The sequence below is a fragment of the Capricornis sumatraensis genome, chromosome 9 (assembly GCF_032405125.1).
Source record: "Capricornis sumatraensis isolate serow.1 chromosome 9, serow.2, whole genome shotgun sequence".
NCBI lineage: Eukaryota > Metazoa > Chordata > Mammalia > Artiodactyla > Bovidae > Capricornis > Capricornis sumatraensis.
This window is the reverse complement of record NC_091077.1, coordinates 43,573,763-43,592,040: the sequence shown is the minus strand read 5'-3', so window position 1 is coordinate 43,592,040 and position 18,278 is coordinate 43,573,763. Positions and strand designations below refer to the sequence as shown.

The 18,278-nt window shown below is 53.9% G+C and overlaps 1 protein-coding gene across 1 annotated transcript; it reads right to left on the bottom strand.

Moving 5' to 3' along the window:
* Positions 1–9,237: 9,237 nt before the first annotated feature.
* PLK5 (polo like kinase 5 (inactive)) lies at positions 9,238–16,115 on the bottom strand. Its single transcript, XM_068981079.1, is given in 16 exon segments — positions 9,238–9,339; positions 10,131–10,242; positions 10,342–10,465; positions 11,336–11,387; positions 11,390–11,487; positions 12,027–12,113; positions 12,351–12,399; positions 12,553–12,653; positions 12,811–12,937; positions 13,068–13,266; positions 13,891–13,986; positions 14,084–14,171; positions 14,287–14,426; positions 15,050–15,168; positions 15,321–15,434; positions 16,002–16,115. Coding segments are annotated over 16 exon segments (1,722 nt in total).
* Between the last annotated feature and the right edge of the window lie 2,163 nt (positions 16,116–18,278).

Below are 18,278 nucleotides of genomic sequence, written 5' to 3'. Positions count from 1 at the left end.
ACCTTCATCCTGCGTTAGGGTGGCCCTAAATCTAATGTCTTTGTAAGAGACACAGCAGGATCACAGACATGTGGGAAGAAGCTGTGTGACACTGGAGGTGAGACTGGGGTTGATGCAGCCACAAGCCCAGGACGCCTGGAGTACCCAGAAGCTGGAAGAGGCAGGAAGGACTGCCCACCACCCGCCCTGGAGTCTTCAGAGGAATCACAGTCCTGCCACACCTTGATCCCTGACTTCTGGCCTCCAGAACAAGAAAAACATATACCTGTTGTCTTAACCCACCCTGCTGCTGCTGTTGCTGCTGCTGGTGCTAAGTCGCTTCAGTCGTGTCCGACTCTGTGTGACCCCATAGGCGGCAGCCCACCAGGCTCCCCCATCCCTGGGATTCTCCAGGCAAGAATACTAGAGTGGGTTGCCATTTCCTTCACCCACTTTAAGGTAATTTTTAAAAGCTGCCCTGGGAAACTGATATGGTAGGTGGGCTAGATTGAGGGGTTGACTGGATGGCACAGTCAGGTGCAGATAGCATGGCAAAGACTTGGAGGTGATGAGATCCCAGGACACATCCAGGGAACATAGAGTGGTTGGTCAGAGGGACAGGTGAGAATAATGGGAGATGAGTTGAAAAGGTGAATTGGAGCCAGGCCTTGGAATTCCTCCTTTGATCTCTCCCACCTGTGTCAGGACTTTTATTGGGTCCCCATTTTTAGCCATGGTCTTCCTTACCCTTGGACCTTCCCCTTTACAAGACGAAAGACACACCAGCCCGTACTGAACTTCGGCCAAGAGAATTCAAATGTAAATAGCCCCAGGTGGAGGTTCCTCTGTGGGCCACATCTCTCTGGAACGTTCGAGTTCAGGATTGTCCCATAGGGCATCTTGTTATGATGGGACTGTTGTAGACCTGTACCGATTGGTACAGGAGCCATCAGCCACGTGGGTGACCCAGCATCTGAAATATGACTTGTGCAACCAAGAGATTGAATCTTAAATGTTGTTTGGCTTTACTTTAAATTGAGATAGCATCTAGGGAAGCTGTTTACTATGTAGACTCTTAAAACAGAGAAACAGGAAGGCCAGTATGCCCAGAGATTGTGATGAGAGTAACAAGGAGTGGAAGTCCTGATCAGAGTGGCCCCAAGGTGACAAAGCCACAGGTGAGGGAAAACCTGTGGGCTGATGTGGTCAGCAGCATAATAATCCCAAAGACATCACATCCTGATCCCAGGGCCTGTGGATGTGTCACCTCATGCAGCAGAGGGGACTCTGCAGGTGGGGTTAAGGCCCCTGAGATGCGGATAACCCTGGATTCCCCAGGGGGAGCCCAGTGTCATCACAGGACCCTTATAAGAGGGAGAGGGAGGGTCAGAGGCAGAGAGACAGGAGATTTGCACTGTTAGCTGTGAGGATGGAGGGAGGGGCTGCAAGCCAGGGATGCAGCGCCTCTAGAAGCTGGAAAAGGGGGAAGCCAGTGTTCTCCAGGAGCCTCCAGAGGGGACAACCCTGCCCACGTGTGAATCTGAGGACTTACGCCCTCCAGGACTGTTAGGGAGAATAAATTTGTGTTGCTTTAAGCCCCCACATGTGTGGTGCTTTGTTTCAGTATAGGAAACTCACACAGCTGTATTAAAAGCTGCCCCTGCACCTTGGAGAAATGGCTGATTCTATGCCCTGCACAGGGAAACTATAAAATAAGCCTAGACATCTTGCAGTGCCAGAAAGTAAGGACATCCTCAAAACACCCCATGAGAATGAGGGCATGTCCAAGGGACACCAAAGCCAGAGGCCAGAGCTGAAATAATGCATCCTAGAAGATAGAGGACACCCAGTGAACTTGAATTTCTAATACACAGTGGATCATGCTTTTAGTCAAAATGTGTCTCCAATATTGCCTGGACACCCCTCTTCCTGATGATCATTCAGTTATTTACCTGAAATTCAGATTTAACAGAACATACTATGTTTTTATTTGCTTCATGTGGTAACTCTATGAGGTATGGAGGGGGATGTGAAGGGGGATGAGAACCCACTGATTTGCAGGGAGATACATATATGCTGGAGAGATCCCTCCTGTGGTTCCTAAATTCCACCCTGACTTTAAAGGTGCAGAGCAGCCTAACAGGATGTGGACAATATATTAAAAAGCAGAGACCTCACTTTGTTAACAAAGGTCTGTAGAGTCAAAGCTATGGTTTGGCCACTGGATGTGAAGAGCCGGCTCATTGGAAAAGACCCTGATGCTGGGAAAGATTGAGGACAGGAGGAGTAGGGGGCAGCAGAGGATAAGATGGTTGGATGGCATCACCACTCAATTGGACATGAATTTGAGCAAACTCAGGGAGATAGCCGGGGCAGCAGAGGATAAGATGGTTGGATGGCATCACCACTCAATTGGACATGAATTTGAGCAAACTCAGGGAGATAGCCGGGGACAGCAGAGCCTGGTGTGCTGCAGTCCATGAGTTCTGAGAGGCTGGGACACCACTTAGGGACCGAACACCACCAGGATGTGGGGTGGGGACTGGCAGGTTCGTGAACCTGGAGCAGAATTAATTCCACACACATTTATGGATATGGACTGAACGCCTTGATCCTTGCCATTCCAGGAGCGGGTTTGCTCCGGGGCGGAAGCTGGAGGAAGCCAGAAAGCCCCAAGCACTTTTGCTGCTACTAACCCCTTGCGCCATTCCCAGCCGGGCCCCTCCAGCGGCCGGGAGGGACCAGAACTGCCTGTCCTCTGTCGCCACCGTGTGGCCGGAGCCGCGCATGACACTCTGCCCGATACAGCGGCAGAGCCCGCTCCTTATTATTTATGTAAAGTGGGCGTAACTGCCCTTGGCCCACTCCTGTGGGCTCCTCAGGACACAAGCCGGTCCCCTTCTACAGCCCACAATCCATCGCTCAGCAACCCTAAACGTTTGCGGACCCGATAGGGACCGCTGCCCCCTACCCAAATGAAACTGAGGGTTTTTTCTTTAGCCTAACCAGATCCCTAACCGCCTGACCTCCTGAGGTCCTGAGATACTGCACACATTTAAATACACACCTGAGTGGGAGAGAAGGTGACACAGACGCTGGAGGCCACCTGGTTTACACCATCTGACTGTTGGGAATTTACCCTGGTGTCCAGTGTGAGCAGGGCTTGGAGTTTATTTTTCCGAATAATTAATGTAAGTTCTCCCCCTAGGCACTGTGGTCATTTGGGGCCTGGATCATCCTCTGAGGGGCATGCTGGACACTGAGAAGGTTGACCAACATCCCTGCCCCTCCATTCGATCTCAGGAGCCCCCCTTTCCCAGTTCTGATGATGAAAATGTTCTAAAGTCTCCCCTGGTGGCAGGAACCTCCCCTCCCCCAGTGAGAACTGTTCATCCTGTTTCTCAGGGATTGGACCAAATTGGTCCTGAACAGGCTGTGTCCCGGAATTTCCCCACATACCCACCCACATGGAGGGTTCCGCTTGCAGAGTTGGAACATCTGATTTTCGTTTATTTCAAGCAACCCTTAAGATGGACTCATATCCCAGCTAAAATGACTTATGCTTGACTCGTGAAACTTTTTAGTGTTGGAAATGTCACATGTAAATCCAAGTAGAGAGGGTCAATCCAAAGGACCCAGCTTCAGCAAATAACCAATTCTCAAATTCCCCAGCAATTCTTGGCTGTTTCTCTCCACCTGCCCCACCTCCACCAGGCTCTGTAGCAAACTGCATTTGTCCGCAAGGCCAGGATGCTTACTGAGTAACACACGTAGCCACAATGTCACCATCAGAACTTAAAATTATTAACATTAACTTTTTTTTAAAAAAGTTAAGATATGTGGGATCTAGTTACTTGACCAGGGATCAAACCTCCATTGGGAGAGCAGAGTCTTAGTCACTGTCCACCAGGGGAGTCCTCATGGTAAGGCTGATTTCTTAACAGTAACTCTCCAGGCAGCATTTCCCTTTCCTCAAGTGTATTGTTATTGTTTACAAGTTAGTTGGTTTCAATCTGCGTCCGGCGCATACTCCCTGGAGATCTGGCTCTCATGGATTGTTCATGTACTCTAACCAGTGGTTCCCAACACAGATCCTCAGTGTGGATGAGGAGGTTTAAAAAATATCCAAGCCTGAGTCCTCCTAGTTATGCTATAATTAGTCTGGGTGCCATGTGGGCAGCAGGATATTTTTTCAATTGTAGTAAACATAACAAAATTTACCACTTTGACGTGTAGATTGAGTATATTCACAATTTGGCCCATCCATCACCCCTATCTCATTCCAGAATATTCTCATCACTCCAAAAAGAAATCCCACCTCCATTAGCAGTCACTTCACACCCACCAGTCCCTGACAAGCAGGATCTGTGTCTATAGATCGGCCTGTTCTGGACATTTGCCACCAGTGGAATCACACCCTGTGTGTCCTTGTGTGTCTGCTTCCCTCATTGAGCATCGTGTTCTCAAGTTTCATCCACAGTGTAGGGAGTGTCAGGGCTTCTCTCCTTTTATGACTGAAGAATATTCTAGTGTATATATGGACCACCTTTTGTTATCCATTCATCCTTGAGGAATGAATTTTTTAATTAAATGTTTTTGTGTTAAAAAATTAAAGAAAAATTTTTGGCTGTGCTAGGTCTTCATTGCTGAGTACTGGCTTCAGTATTTGAGGCACACAGGCTTAGTTGCATAGAGACCTAGGAATAAAATTACTGAATTATTTGGTAATTCTGTTTAGTTTATTGAGGAACCAAGGAATAGAGTTTTTGGGGTTTATTTTTAATTTTCATTGAGCTACGCTGGCATGTGGGATCTTAGTTCCCGGATCAGGGATCAAACCTGCACCCCTGCTATGGAAGCAAGGAGTCTTAACCACTGCACTGCCAGGGAAGTCCAATATAGAGTTTTTAATTGAAATTTTTATTGAGATCATTGTAGATTCCCCTGGAGTTTTAAGAAATAATGCTGATCCCGTATACACTCTGTCCAGTCTCCCCCAAAGTTTGCGTTTGCAAAACGACAGTCGGTACCTCCACCAGGATACATTTATATCTAAATCAGATTTCCAAGTTCCTCAGTTTTTCTTGTCTTTGTGTATGTGTGTGTATTTGGTTGTCTACAGTTGTATCAGTAGGGTAGGTACTTGTATATACCACCACAGCGGCCTATTTCCCTAACCTTGGCAACCACTCAAATGTCCTCCATTTCAAAAAGGATATCATTTCAAAAGTGCTATATAAACATAATCTTACAGTATATGAGACTGTGACATTGTTTTTGTTTTTTGCTCAGCATGATTTTCCGGAGTCATCAGAATTTTTTAAACTCTTCAGTGAGGCGGTCTGATATTATTCAGGTTGACCTACTTACAGCTGTTCTCCTAGCAACCCATGTGCCTCAGTCTTCTCATCTATTAAATGGGGAGAGGAAAGCCCCCAGCACTTAGGTGAACTTTGAGAATTAGAGTAGATAGGGAACCAGATGCCCGCAGTCAGGACCTGGAGCCTGCGAGGCTTTGTGATGGCATACCAGGTTGCCATGGCACCAACCAACGTGCCTGCCCGGGATGCTACAGCCCTGGTCCCGCCTCACTTGCTGGTGATTGGAGGAGGCATCGTGACATACTCTCACAGACCAATGAAGAGGTAGTCCAGAGGCTGGGTTCTACTGATGCTTTAGATTGGGAGAAAAGGGTAGAATTGAGTGAAGCCAAATTTTCCCTCACTCTTCAGGTTTAAATAGGCTTTGCATGGTTTCTTAAAAGAAAAAAAAAAAAAAGGCCTGGTCATCCCTGGAATGAATTTATTTCCATTTCATGAAGCTCCAGCCAGTGGTAAATGCCCCAAAAGGTGAGGCTAATAATTCTTCTAATAATTTTACTTCTTAAGACACACAGTTAACCTCTCTGAAGAAGATTCCAGAAATTTTCAGTGTGAGGGTGGTGTTGGCACTTTGCCATCTCTCGAAGTTCTCATACCTAGAAATAAGATTCGGCTTGGGAGGTTATGATACTAATATATTCCGTGGTTGGTTTATTTTTAATAAGCCACCATTGTAGGCTCAGGGTGTGGGCGATTTTCACAGATTGTTGCTGTTCTTACGCCCACAAACAGATGGAAATAAATACTCTAGGTAGGTCATTTTGCAAGATGCAGAGTTAAATGGACCGTGGATGTTTTGCCTCCCCTCCACTCCCAGAAACAAATGTTCGGGGCAGAAAGGGGGCTGGGTCCTTTTCATGTTTTGGCATGTGTATTAGTTAGCTATTGCTGGGTAATGCATCACCCCCAAACTGAGTGACTTGAAACATCCATTTATACATTAGAGTATTAGCCAGGAAAAAGAGTGACGTTCTGACACACTGCAGTGTGGATGGACCTTGAAAATACTGTGCTCGGGACTTCTCTGGAGGTCCAGTGGTTAAGACTGCAGGTTTGCACTGTAGAGGGAACGGGTTCCATCCCTGGTCTGGGATCTAAGATCCCACATGCTATGCAGCAAGGCCAAATAAATAAATATTTTTTTTAATTAAAAAAAAAAAAAGACTATGATACTCGGTGAGAGAAGCCAAACACAAAAGGCCACAGAGCATGTGATTCTGTTGATGGGAAATGTCCAGAACAGAAAATGGGAAATGTGGATCTCCAGGCAGATCCGCAGACACAGAGAGTGGGTTCTTGGTTGTCAGGGGCTGGGGGAGTGGAGGGGGTGAGGAGTGACTGCTGATGAGGACAGGTGTTCTGGCGTGATGGACTGTTCTGGAGGTAGACAGGGGTGGTGACTGTGCAACAGTGTGAATGCACTCAGTGCCAAGAGCTGCGCCCTTTAAAACGGTGAATTTCATCTCATGTTACCTCAGTAGTAATGATAGTAGCAAAGTAAAAAAAAAAAAAAACAAAAAACACACAATCCACACACGGTTTGTGTACTTCTCTCCTCACACCCCATTCCTCCAGATTCTCCAGGGAATCCAGGGAGATTCTAAACTCTCTCTCTTTTATGCAGAACAGTTTCTCTTCCCAGGTCTGACCACACTCAGGCCTGCAACCTCTCCTGATGGACCCGCAGCCCCTTGGTTCCCTCCCTTTACTCCGTTCTTCCACAAAATCATCAAGTGGGTCTTTCCACCCAGAGGCAGGAATGCACCGAGTCACAGGGCTGAGAGAAAGAGCAACACTGATGGTTTAATTTTTTCCATAGGAACATACTGAAAGTCACTCGGTCCTGTCTGACTCTTCGAGACCCCATGGACTATACAGTCCATGGAATTCTCCAGGCCAGAATACTGGAGTGGGTAGCCATTCCCTTTTCCAGGGGGTCTTCCCAACCCAGGGATTGAACACAGGTCTTCTGCACTGTGGGCAGTCTTTATCAGCTGAGCCACCAGGGAAGCCACAGGGGCATAAGTGCCTGAAAATGGGTAGAAAGATCCAGAGAAGGAAGGAAGGAAGAAGACCAGGAAGGAAGAGGACCAGAGATGAGAGGCATCAGCCCTGGGGATTTAGCTTCACTGTCAGGTTGCAATTTGGAAACTGATAGCAGGTGTGTGTGTGAGTTGCTCAGTCGTATCTGATTTTTTGCGACCCAGTGGATTGTAGCCTGCCAGGCTCCTCTGTGGAGAAGGCAACGGCACCCCACTCCAGTACTCTTGCCTGGAAAATCCCATGGACGCAGGAGCCTGGTAGGCTGCAGTCTATGGGGTCACTAAGAGTCGGACATGACTGAGCAACTTCACTTTCACTTTTCACTTTCATGCATTGGAGAAGGAAATGGCAACCCACTCCAGGGTTCTTGCCTGGAGAATCCCAGGGACAGGGGTGCCTGGTGGGCTGTCATCTATGGGGTCGCACAGAGTCAGACACAACTGAAGCAACTTGGCAGCAGCAGCAGCAGGCTCCTCTGTCTATGGAATTCTCTAGGCAAGAAGACTGGAGTGGGTTGTCAATCCCTTCTCCAAGGAGTCTACCCACCCAGGGACTGAGCCTGGGTCTCCTGCACTGATTCTTTCCAAGCAGGCAGTTCAAAGGGAAAAGCCTGCCAGGGGTGGGCTCAGGTTCCCAACTCTGACCTGCTCGGTGGCTGGCACAGGTCTCGTCCCTCTTCAGTTGCCCCTGTGCCCTGCCTGCAGGTGGGTGTCTGTGGGCCCTGGGATCCTTCCGGGGCTGTGAGGGGCCACCTGAACGAGGGCTGCAGCTCTGCCTGGGCCATGCCTCCAGCCCCTGAGACATCTGCCCATTGAGCACAGCAGATGGGCTTGAACCTTCCGCCTCCACATGCAGCCACACCAGTTGGCAAGGATGTCAACAAAGGGCTCAGAACGTTTGTTCAAAACCTTAGGATTGGAACCTCCCTGGTTGGGGAGCTAAGATCCCACATGCCTCATGGCCAAGAAACCCAAAACATAAAACAGAAGCAATATTGTAACACGTGCAACAGAGATCTTAAAAATGGTCTGTATCAAAAAATATCTTAAAAACAAAACAAAAAGCCTTGGGATTTGCTTCACCCCACCTGATCCTGACCCAGCACAGGGAGCCTGATGGATTGAAGAACACCTCCTCCTACAATCTGGGTTCAGGAAGCAATTGTCTTTTCCAGACCAGCCAAGCTCAAGCCTCTGAGTTCTCTCATTTCTGTTGACTCACCAGCCAGCTCTTTCCTGAACTCATCTTTCTGACACTATCCTCTCACACATAATGACCAGCTGTCCATTAACCAGAGCCTCCAGCTCTAGGAGCACACCACGACTCCAGTCCTCCCTAGGGCAAAGGTGCCAAATATCTTGCCCTGGCGTGACAGAGGTCACCATTTTCCCAGCCTCCCCATCCGTGTCTTCCCTGCCCATCTGTTAAGCAGTGTTCCATACTTCAGAGTTTGGGTCATGGCAGAACCACACTTTGGTAAGGATTTCTGTGTTGGTGACAATCTGGCCCATCTATCTGTGTCACAGACAGCAGTGGGCTCAGATCATGTCGGGTTTGGGTGCCCCCTCGCCAAAGTTCCTCAAATGCCCCAAAGAGAGGCAGATGGGGCAGGCTGCAGAGTCAAGTCTCCTTTAATGGAAAAAGAACAAATCCAGACACAAGTCTGGGTTGAACAGTCATGCCAAGAGGCGAGGCGAGGTCCCCCCACCCCCTCCACGCTCCCTATGCTGCCCCAAGGACGTCCCTCAGCAGGGAAAGGGGGGCAACAGGAGCAGAAATGGACCCTGGGTCCTGGGTATCAACATGCAGAGGTCCACTCTGACCCTCGGGATCACTAGATGCTCTGTAGCATAAGGATGGCATGCTGAAAGTGCTGGTGGGTGCCTGGGGCACAGCCATGGCCCCGCAGGATGCCCAGCGGGTAGGAGGTGCCAGGCTGGCCCCCAGTTCCCAGACTGTGTGAGCAGCAGCTCCTCACCACCCCTGCTCAACACGAGTTGTTTCCGATCTCTGCTGCTGCTGACCTGCCAATGTGGGGAGAAGCTGGGATGGAAGGGAGAAGAGGCCCCGGCCCTGGGGGGGCAAGTGGACAGGAGACTGGGGGTGCCCTGACCTGAGTTTCAGCAGATGCCCCACCTGTGGGGACTCCAGGCCAGGAGCCAGAGCTGTACTGCATAGACAGGGAGACCAAGGCTCAGATGGGACCCCCTGCCCATACCCACCCAGTGAGACCTCCTACTCAAGCCTGCGTCCTGGGGAACAGCAGCACCTCACTGGTGCCAGCTCTCCCCGCTGCTGGGCATGGCCATTTGAAGCCAGTCCTGCCCTCTGAGATCCAGCCCAGGTCAGGGCACTCTGGTCTAAACAGAGATGGGGTTTTCACTGTAAAATAAAATCATACTAATTTTTCTATGATAGTAAAGATTGTATACTACTGTGTTGGAAGTCTGTTTTAAGAGCAGCTACAATTTCTCGGAGATTGCCAGAATCACTCAGGAAAACCTACAACTGATTCTGCAATGAGATGACATTTTGCCAGCTGCTACCGGTGACCACATGGGACCATGATCCCCAGTGACATTCTGCCATCATTTGAACACATTTTATTTCCAGTTTTATGCTTGGGAGTCATGTCTCAGTTCCTGGCTCCACCAGGAACCAACTGCTTCCTAGGGCTCTCTCCCAAAAGCATCCAACACACCAGGCCCATTTGAGGGGCCCCCTGACCCCCTGCACCATCCTGTCACTGAAGAGCAGCAGCACCACCTGCCCGGACACCAGAAAGCACAGCAGGCAGAGGCCGGGTGCTACCGGCCAGCTGGGCATGGGCAGGCCCCTCCTGTGGACAGAGCCAGCTGGGAGGCCTCAGGGCCAGGGGTCCCCACCGCCTCTCCCCCCTGGCTCCCCCACATCCACCCTCACCTCTTGAAGCCACTACCGCATGGACCAGGCAAAGAGCCGCAGGACAGCCAGCAGGGAACCTTGTGCCCTGGGGAACAGCAGGGCGCCCAATTCCTCAGGGTAAACATCTGCAGCTTTCCCAAGTGGGGTGCGTAGCTCACCTGGTTGTTGTTGGGGGGCACAGGGCGGTGACCACGGAGTCAGGGTCTCCATCCTGGGCACCTCACACCCGAGGACACCTGCTCCTGTAGACCCTTGGACCATGATTTGAAACCAGCTCTGCAGGGTCCAAGCCCTCTCTATCCATCCAGTCCCGACCCCGGCCCTGAACTTCAGACCCATGGCACCTCAGACTTGGCTGTCCATGCTGAGATCCCGATGGCTCCCCCCATCTGCCCTCTTGCCACCTTCCTCTCTTGCCTGGTGGCCGCTCCATCCCCCCCACAAACCTGCAAACTACACCCAGATTGCAGCCCTTGCTCACCCCTCCACAGCCACCACCCCAGTCCGTTACCATCATTGTCCACCCAGCTAATCCAGCCACCTCCCTGCTGGTCTCCTGTTAATAAAAGTACAAGTCAGACTCCTCCTTCTTGCCCCAACCCCAGCAGTCACCTGTGAGGCTCTGTGACTTCATGTCTGCCCCCATGCCACTCCTCAAACCCACCGCACTGGGTCCCATCTTGGGGGCTTTGCACATGCTGTTCTCTGTGCCTCTGATGCTGTTCCTGACAGGCCCTTTCTCATCCCTCCTGTCTCACCTGAGCATCACTTCTCCAGAAATCCCCTCCCTCCACAACCACTCTGTGGGTTTGCCTCCACCCCCTGAATCTGTCACCTCATCTGCTTTATTTTCTTCAGAAAACTGCCACCAAAATCAATTTAGAGATTCATTTGTTTAGCATTGTTCTCCCCCAGCAGGCAGTACACACCTGTAGGTATGCACAGTAGGTGTTTATTAAATACTTGAGTGAATGAAGAAAGGCGAAGCAGGGAGGGCTTGGCCCCACAGGGGGTAGGAACTCCATGACCTATCCCCCTGGGTGGTGCAGGGCCATGTGGGTGCTATCCCGAACCAAGACCCTGTTGCCACCGTCTGACAGTTGGTAGCCAAAGCCATACTTGCTAGAATAGTCCACCCACTTGGGGGCCCAGAAGACAGGCTGCTGCTCTCCTGGGGGTCCTGCATGGCTGGGCACAAGAAGGAAGTGACATGAGGGGGGGTTCCTAAAGGGGCCTGGTGGAGGCACAGGAGATGGGAGAAAAGTCCAGGGCATAGAAAACCAACTCTTGGGGCTTCCTGGCGGTCAAGTGGTTAAGATTCCGTTTCTACTGCAGGGGAGCCAGTTCGATCCCTGACAGGGAGAACTAAGATCCCGCATAACACATGGCGTGGCCGAAAAACAAAAACAACCCAAGCTACTCTTGCCTTGAGGGGAGAAAACTGGGGGACTCTGGGGTCACAGCTGCTTTTAGCAATGAATAAATCTGAAACACGTGTAAGGTCCAAAACACTGCAGGGCTTTGCTTTATTTCATTAAGCATTTTTTTTTTTTTTTTGGCATTAAAAATAAAATCGCACAAGGCCATGTGGCAGCCCGGATTGAATCCTTGGAAGAGGAAAAAGGCGGGAATGGGGAGCCTAGGGAAATCCAGCAGCCCAGGGGACGGGCCAGGGGAAGCTGGAAGTCTGTCTTCCTGGCTTCTCAGCAAATCTTGTGCCGCCCCTACCTGGGGGGCCCGAATCCAGGCAGAGCTGCAGGTTTCTAATGGCTGCCTCTACCTCCTGCCTTGGACTCCCCTTGGGCCCTGGGGAGACAGATCTCTGTTGGGGGACACAGGATGTGGAGGACAACCCCACCCCCAGCTCCCACATCCAGAAAAGTCCCATGTTCAACCTAGGAATCCAGACACTGTCCTCACATTACACGTGGGGAAACTGAGGCCAGGAGAAGGGCTGTGATGCTAGCAAGGCACAGTCCTCACCCCGCACTTCGCAACCCTCACCCCCGCCCACAGTTCCTGTCTAGGATGGAGCATGCTCACCCACAAGGGCACTCGGGAGGGTCCCCTGGGCCAGCAGCTGGATGGGGCCCTCGGGGGCACAGAGCCCCACTCTCCAACAGGGAGTCCTGGGGAGGGAGCAGCAGATGCTGGGAACTGGGGGCAGTCTCTGGCCTCCCCATGGAGACTTCATGACTTCTCCCCGTGCCCAGCCAGCTGTGAGGACGCCCTCTGCATTCCCCACTACCTCCTCGCTCCCGGCGCTCACCTCACTGCCCCACTCCACGGAGTCAGGGTCTGAACCATCTTCTCCAGGACCTGAGGCCTTCTGAGAAGCCAAGGGACCTGCAGGGAGCGCAAGGATGTGGGGGTGGGGGAAGAGCCTGGCCCCACATGGAGGGCATCTGCCGTGGAGACGGTTTCAGAGCAGGAAGGGGAGATGACAGGTGTGTGAGATGCAGGGCAGGGAGGAGCAGGTGATGGGGGAAGGAGAGGTACTCACAGGGCGCCCGGCACTGGGGCAGTAGCAGCTGGCCCACCTTTCGGAAAAGTCTCCCCAGAGGCTGGGGGATGGCGAAGATGGGCAGGCTGTGGCAGGAGTGGGGTGGCAGCCGGTCCGGGGTGAAGCCCTTTAGAGTGGGGAGCTGGAGGTCAGCAGGCTGCTCCTGAGTACCTGTGCTACCTGGGGGTCCTGACCCTCACCTGGGGCTGCTGAGACACCCCAGAGAGGGGCCCCCCTGTCTCGCTGACACCCCGCACCTGTGTGAAAAAGTCATCCTGCAGCAGGTGGTCCAGGCTGGGCCGCTCGGCCGGGTTGGGGGCCAGCAGGCGGGCAATGAGGCGGCGCGCGTTGGCAGACAGGTGTGCAGGTTCGGGGTAACGGCCATCTCGGATGTTCTGGTACATCTCTGACAGGGGAGCCGCCACGAAGGGAGGGACGCCAGTCAGCACCATGTACCTGGCCGGGTCGGGGGCAGGAAGCAGGGCACCTGCTTGGATCTATTCTGGGCATCCAGGGTTGCTTCACACCTACCTGTGTACCCCTACCCTCAATCCCTGACACCATTCCTGCTTCACACTCGTTTTCTCACACCTGCCCTGCGTCCACTCTCACCTAGTCATTCTTGTCTGCACAGAAGACACCAGCATCTGTCTGTACACCTGCCTGCACCTGGGTTACACCTGGACACCTGCATAGACCTTTCCAGTTTTAATTTATGCTTGCTCACACCTGTTCCAATCCTGCATATACCTCATGTCAGGACAAATTTCCTGATCTGCCTGTGTACCTAAAACCTGCACACACCTGTCCACACCTCAGGGCAGATTCAAACCCGTCCTCTGCTGCACATACACCCTCCTGTATCCCTATTCATACCTGTAGGCTCAAGTGATGGCAGGTGCCTGCTCCTGCCTGCCCCCCAGCTGCATACACTGAGGTCCTATGTTTGCTCATACCTGCCTGTCCCCACACTCAACCTCCTCCATATATGCTTACACCTGTCCTTACCTGCTGGTGCCTGTCCCCACCTGGGCATTCCGGCCCCCTTTCCCTAGGCCTGGGGCTCCCAGAGCAACTCACATGATGCAGCCCAGAGCCCAGATGTCCGACTGGCAGGAATGTCCGTTTCTGGACACTACCTCCGGAGCCAGGAAGTTCGGGGTCCCGCAGAGCACTCTGGGAGCATAACGGGGGCTGAGGAAGACTGGGGGCCCCACACCAGACCAGGCCCACCTGCACCCACCCAGAGAGCCCGCTCAGAGCTTCCAGTCACCTGTGGCAGCGGCCCCCTGGCCCCATCCTGGTGGCTAGCCCCAGGTCTCCGATCTTCACCTCCATGTTCTTGTTCAGGAAGAAGTTACCTTGTGGAGGGGGATGCAGCGGGCGATGGGGAAGAAGCGTGGCTTCAGTGGAAGCCCCACCCTCACCCCGCCCTCACCCCGCCCCGAAGCGCCGCCCTGTAGCACCGCCCCGTACTGAGCTTCAGGTCCCGGTGGACGATGCGCCGCTGGTGCAGGTAGCTCAGGCCGCTGACCAGGCCTCGAAGATAGTAGCGCACCTCGGGCTCCGTCAGCGTCTGCCGTGCCTGCAGCACGTGGGCCAGAGACTGCAGGGGCCCGACAGGTGCCACACCACCGTCGAGGAGACGCAGGTGAGTTCCAGGGACCCAAGAAGGCAAAGGAAAATTCAGCCGGGCCCAGGTGAACGTGGCTATTGTGGCATGGGCATTGGTGAGCTCTGAGCCAGAGGATGAGCACAGGAGTTCAGTGGACGGAGGGGCCACCATGAGCTTGTAGGCCAGAGATAAACACAAGGTGGGTACAAGCTGGGCACAGATGAGCTTAGGTGTATTTAAGTCGGCTGAGTTCAAGGGGTCTGTGAAGGTGCGGCTAAGTTCAGTTGGGTCCAGGAACAGGCATTCCTGCCAATCAGACATCTGGACTCTGGGCTACACCATGTGAGTGGCCCTGGGAGCCCTGAACCTGGGGAAGGGGGCAGGGCTGCCCAGTTGGAGACAGGTGTGGGCAAGTGGGGCCTGGGTGAGTTCAGGAGAAGCACAGATGGGCTAAGATGTGCCTAGGTGAGTCAAGAGAGCCTCTGGGTGGGCAGAGGTGCATAGGTGGCCCTGGTGTGGTCTCAGGTTAAAACAGGTAAGGAGGGACAGACAAGGGTGGGGGGACAGATGAGCTCAGCAGACACGGGTGGGAGGGGACATGCCTCCCTCTCACTCAGCCCTCGCACCTGGCGACTGCAGTATTCCAACACCATGTATACATGGTCCCGGTCAGCGAAGTGGCCGTGGAAGGCCACGATATTGCGATGTCGCAGGCGGCTGTGTAGAGCGATCTCGCGTTCCACCTGCAGGCAGGGCACCATGTGTATACACCCGGTGGGCGCCCACACCCGAGGCATTCATGCCCCCACAGGTGAGCTCCACACCCCAGGGCAGGGACCTCTCTGGGGACCCGCTTCTGTCCTGGGGCCCCCAGGCACTGACGCGCAGAGAGTACCTTGCCGCGGGCGTTTAGCTGCGCAGCCCCGCCCCCTCCGCGAGGCACCACTTTGAGCGCGAACACAGCGCTGGTGGACATGTCGGTCAGCTTGTAGCAGCGGCTGAAGGCGCCCTGCAGAGCAGGAGAGTCAAGCTGGGTGCGTACAGGTGTGAGGACAGATGGCTAGGCCTTCTCACACACACACAGCTCACACCTTCCTACCTGCATCCCCAAAGCAACACACACAGACGAACACGAAGACACACAGATACATTACAGACGCCTCCATACCTGGACACGTAGAGTCCACAGAACCCCAACACAGTACCCGGACACATGCTACAAAGCCCGCACACAGAAAGCACAGACCTATGACACACGCACAGGAACAAGGGCTCCAAAACACACAACGCACCTATACCCTGGACGCATAACCCACGACACAGCACTGCACGCCCAACACCGATTCCCGCCACACAACGCGCGCCGGACAGCGAGTACATCGCAGACCCGGGCGTCCACCCACGCCAGCCCCGCACCAGCCTCCAAACTCCCGCAGACACGCGGACACGCAGAGACAAAAGCCAGGGCGCACACTGGCTCATCTGCGGGTCGAGATCTCACTTGCGCACCGCCGGGCTGGGACCCCGGCTCCGCCCGGCCCTCTTTGCCGCGGACTTGGAGTGCTGGAGTCCCCACCTTGCCGATCAGCTTCCCGCGCTTATACACGCGCCCCGAGCTTGGGTCTCGCAGAAAGACGGAGACCAGCGGGCAGCAACTGCGCCGCCGCCGCCGCCGCGGCCGGGGATCCATCCCTCCCTGGGGCCCTGGCTGGCGCACTGGCGCAGCCTCGGGCGCGACCACCACGCACAGCGCTGCTCCAGGGGCCGGGCGCTACTGGGACGCCTCTTATTGGCCGAGGGGGGAGGGGTGGAGTCCAGACGCTCCGGGCGGCCGGTGCGGGAGGGGGCGGGCGCGTGGGGGCTTGTGGGCATCCGGGGACGCCGGGCTGGCGGGAGTTCCAGAGACCAGAACGGCGCTGGCATCCTGCACGTAAACCCCGCGCCAGTCACAAGCGCTCTGCTCGCTGGCTTCTCGGATCCTGCGCCTCCCGCCAAGCTGTGAATTGTTCACGCGCCCATTTCTCTGAGTAGGAAACTGAGGTCAGAAGGTTTGTCTCATTCTTTCGAGGCCTCAAAAGGAAGGGTGGGTGGGAGCCCACCCTTGGAGGACCATCTTGGTCCTGGGGAGCCACAGCAGGTGCAGAGGAAGAGAGAGGAAGGGGAAGAAGCCCAATATCTCTGGGACTGGGGCTGGTGGGAAGGGCGGTGCAGCCCAGAGGGGCACTGCGAGGAAGCTGCTGTGAATAATGGACACTAGGCATGAGGAGCAGGGTTTGGGAACTAAAGGAGAGGCACTAGGGGTGGCAACTCCTGGCTCTGGCTTGGACAGCCATGGAGAGGCAGGCGGACAGAGGACAAGAGGGCATGCTTGGGCCCCGTGGAACTATGGTGGCACCTCTGAGCTGTGCCTCACACTTTTGCTGCCTAAAGTCACCCTTTCACTGATCCTGAGACCCGGGTACTGGCCTTGTCCCCATTTCACAGATGAACACACTGAGGCCCAGGGAGGTAAACTCACTTCCCCAGCCAGGAAGGGGCAATGCTGGGTTTGAATCCAGGCAGCTGCCTCCAGATGCTTCAGAATTAATACCCATATGTTACATAACACAATGAATGGGGAGGGGTTAGGAGGGCTCCATTTGGCTGGAATTAGGCCTTGGAATTTTCCAGAGACCAGATTTCAGAGTGCGGCCCAGCCAAGCCACCAGGGATAGGAAGCACCTTCTGTGTAGTCAGATGTCCACCTGGCATGTCAAATGGGGGTGCCCGGGGCATGGGGGGCTCTAAGGGGGCCCCAGTGCATTTGATGGGAGCCAGCCTCTGGCACCTTTCCAGGGGGGCTGGCCTCAGTGCCAGGGTCAAGGATTCCAGGCCAGTGCAGGGCGCGGGGGTGGGGCCCAGCTGACTGGGGCAGGGGAGCCTGAGTCTCCTGCTAATGAGAATCAGGTGCAGTGTGACCGGAGGAAGGCAGCTGGGGGGCCCGTGGGTCTGAGCTATCATGTCACAGTCGCCCTGGAATTTGCATGGGCAGGCAGGAATCCAGGTCCCTCTCAGGGCTGCACCTCTGCCACCTGCTAATTCAGGTATTTGTCCAGCACTTACTAGCGTGTGGAGCTTGTGCTGGGCTCTGTGCCCAAGACAGACCTGCCTAGCACTCAGGAATCTGTGGACAGAAGATCACCCAGACTTAACCAAAGTCAGGGGTCTGGGCCAGTTCTGGAGGCCAGTGTCAGAAATCCAGACCCCTTCCAGACAGTGGCACATCCCAGAGACTGGGGCTGTTCTTAGCCCCATGTTATAGATGAGGAAACCGAGGCTCAGGAAGGCGTATGGGAGCCAGTCACTGGACTGTGGCTGTGCTCAGTCTGGAGTGCAGGTTGGGGGATCCGGAGCCCCTGACCCCCCAAGTACTACCCCCTGGCTCCTTCCCTGGTGGCCCCAGGAGCACAGGAAGAACTCTCACACTAGGGCAGGCAGCTGAGCCCATTGGACCCCTAGAAGCCTCCTGGGGGAAAGAAATCCCAAGTTCCTGGCCCAGCGCCTCCCAGCAGGGCTGTCAGCTGACACCCTCTGCAGACAGCAACTCTGCCCCAGTCACCCGGCAGCCTGCTGTTTTCCTGGCTAAGCCTCCTCCACTGGACTGGGGAGACTTTCCATCCTCAGCCTGCACCCCCTCAAGCAGGGATGCCCTCCCCCAGCACTCTAGAGTGGAAAACTTTATCATAAAAGGAAAAACTTAGATGCTCGTAGCAGCCATATTCACAACAGCCAAAAGGTGGAAATAGCATGGGTGTTCATCAAAAGGTGATGGATAAACAAAACATGCTCCAAGCCCACAGGGGAATATTATTCA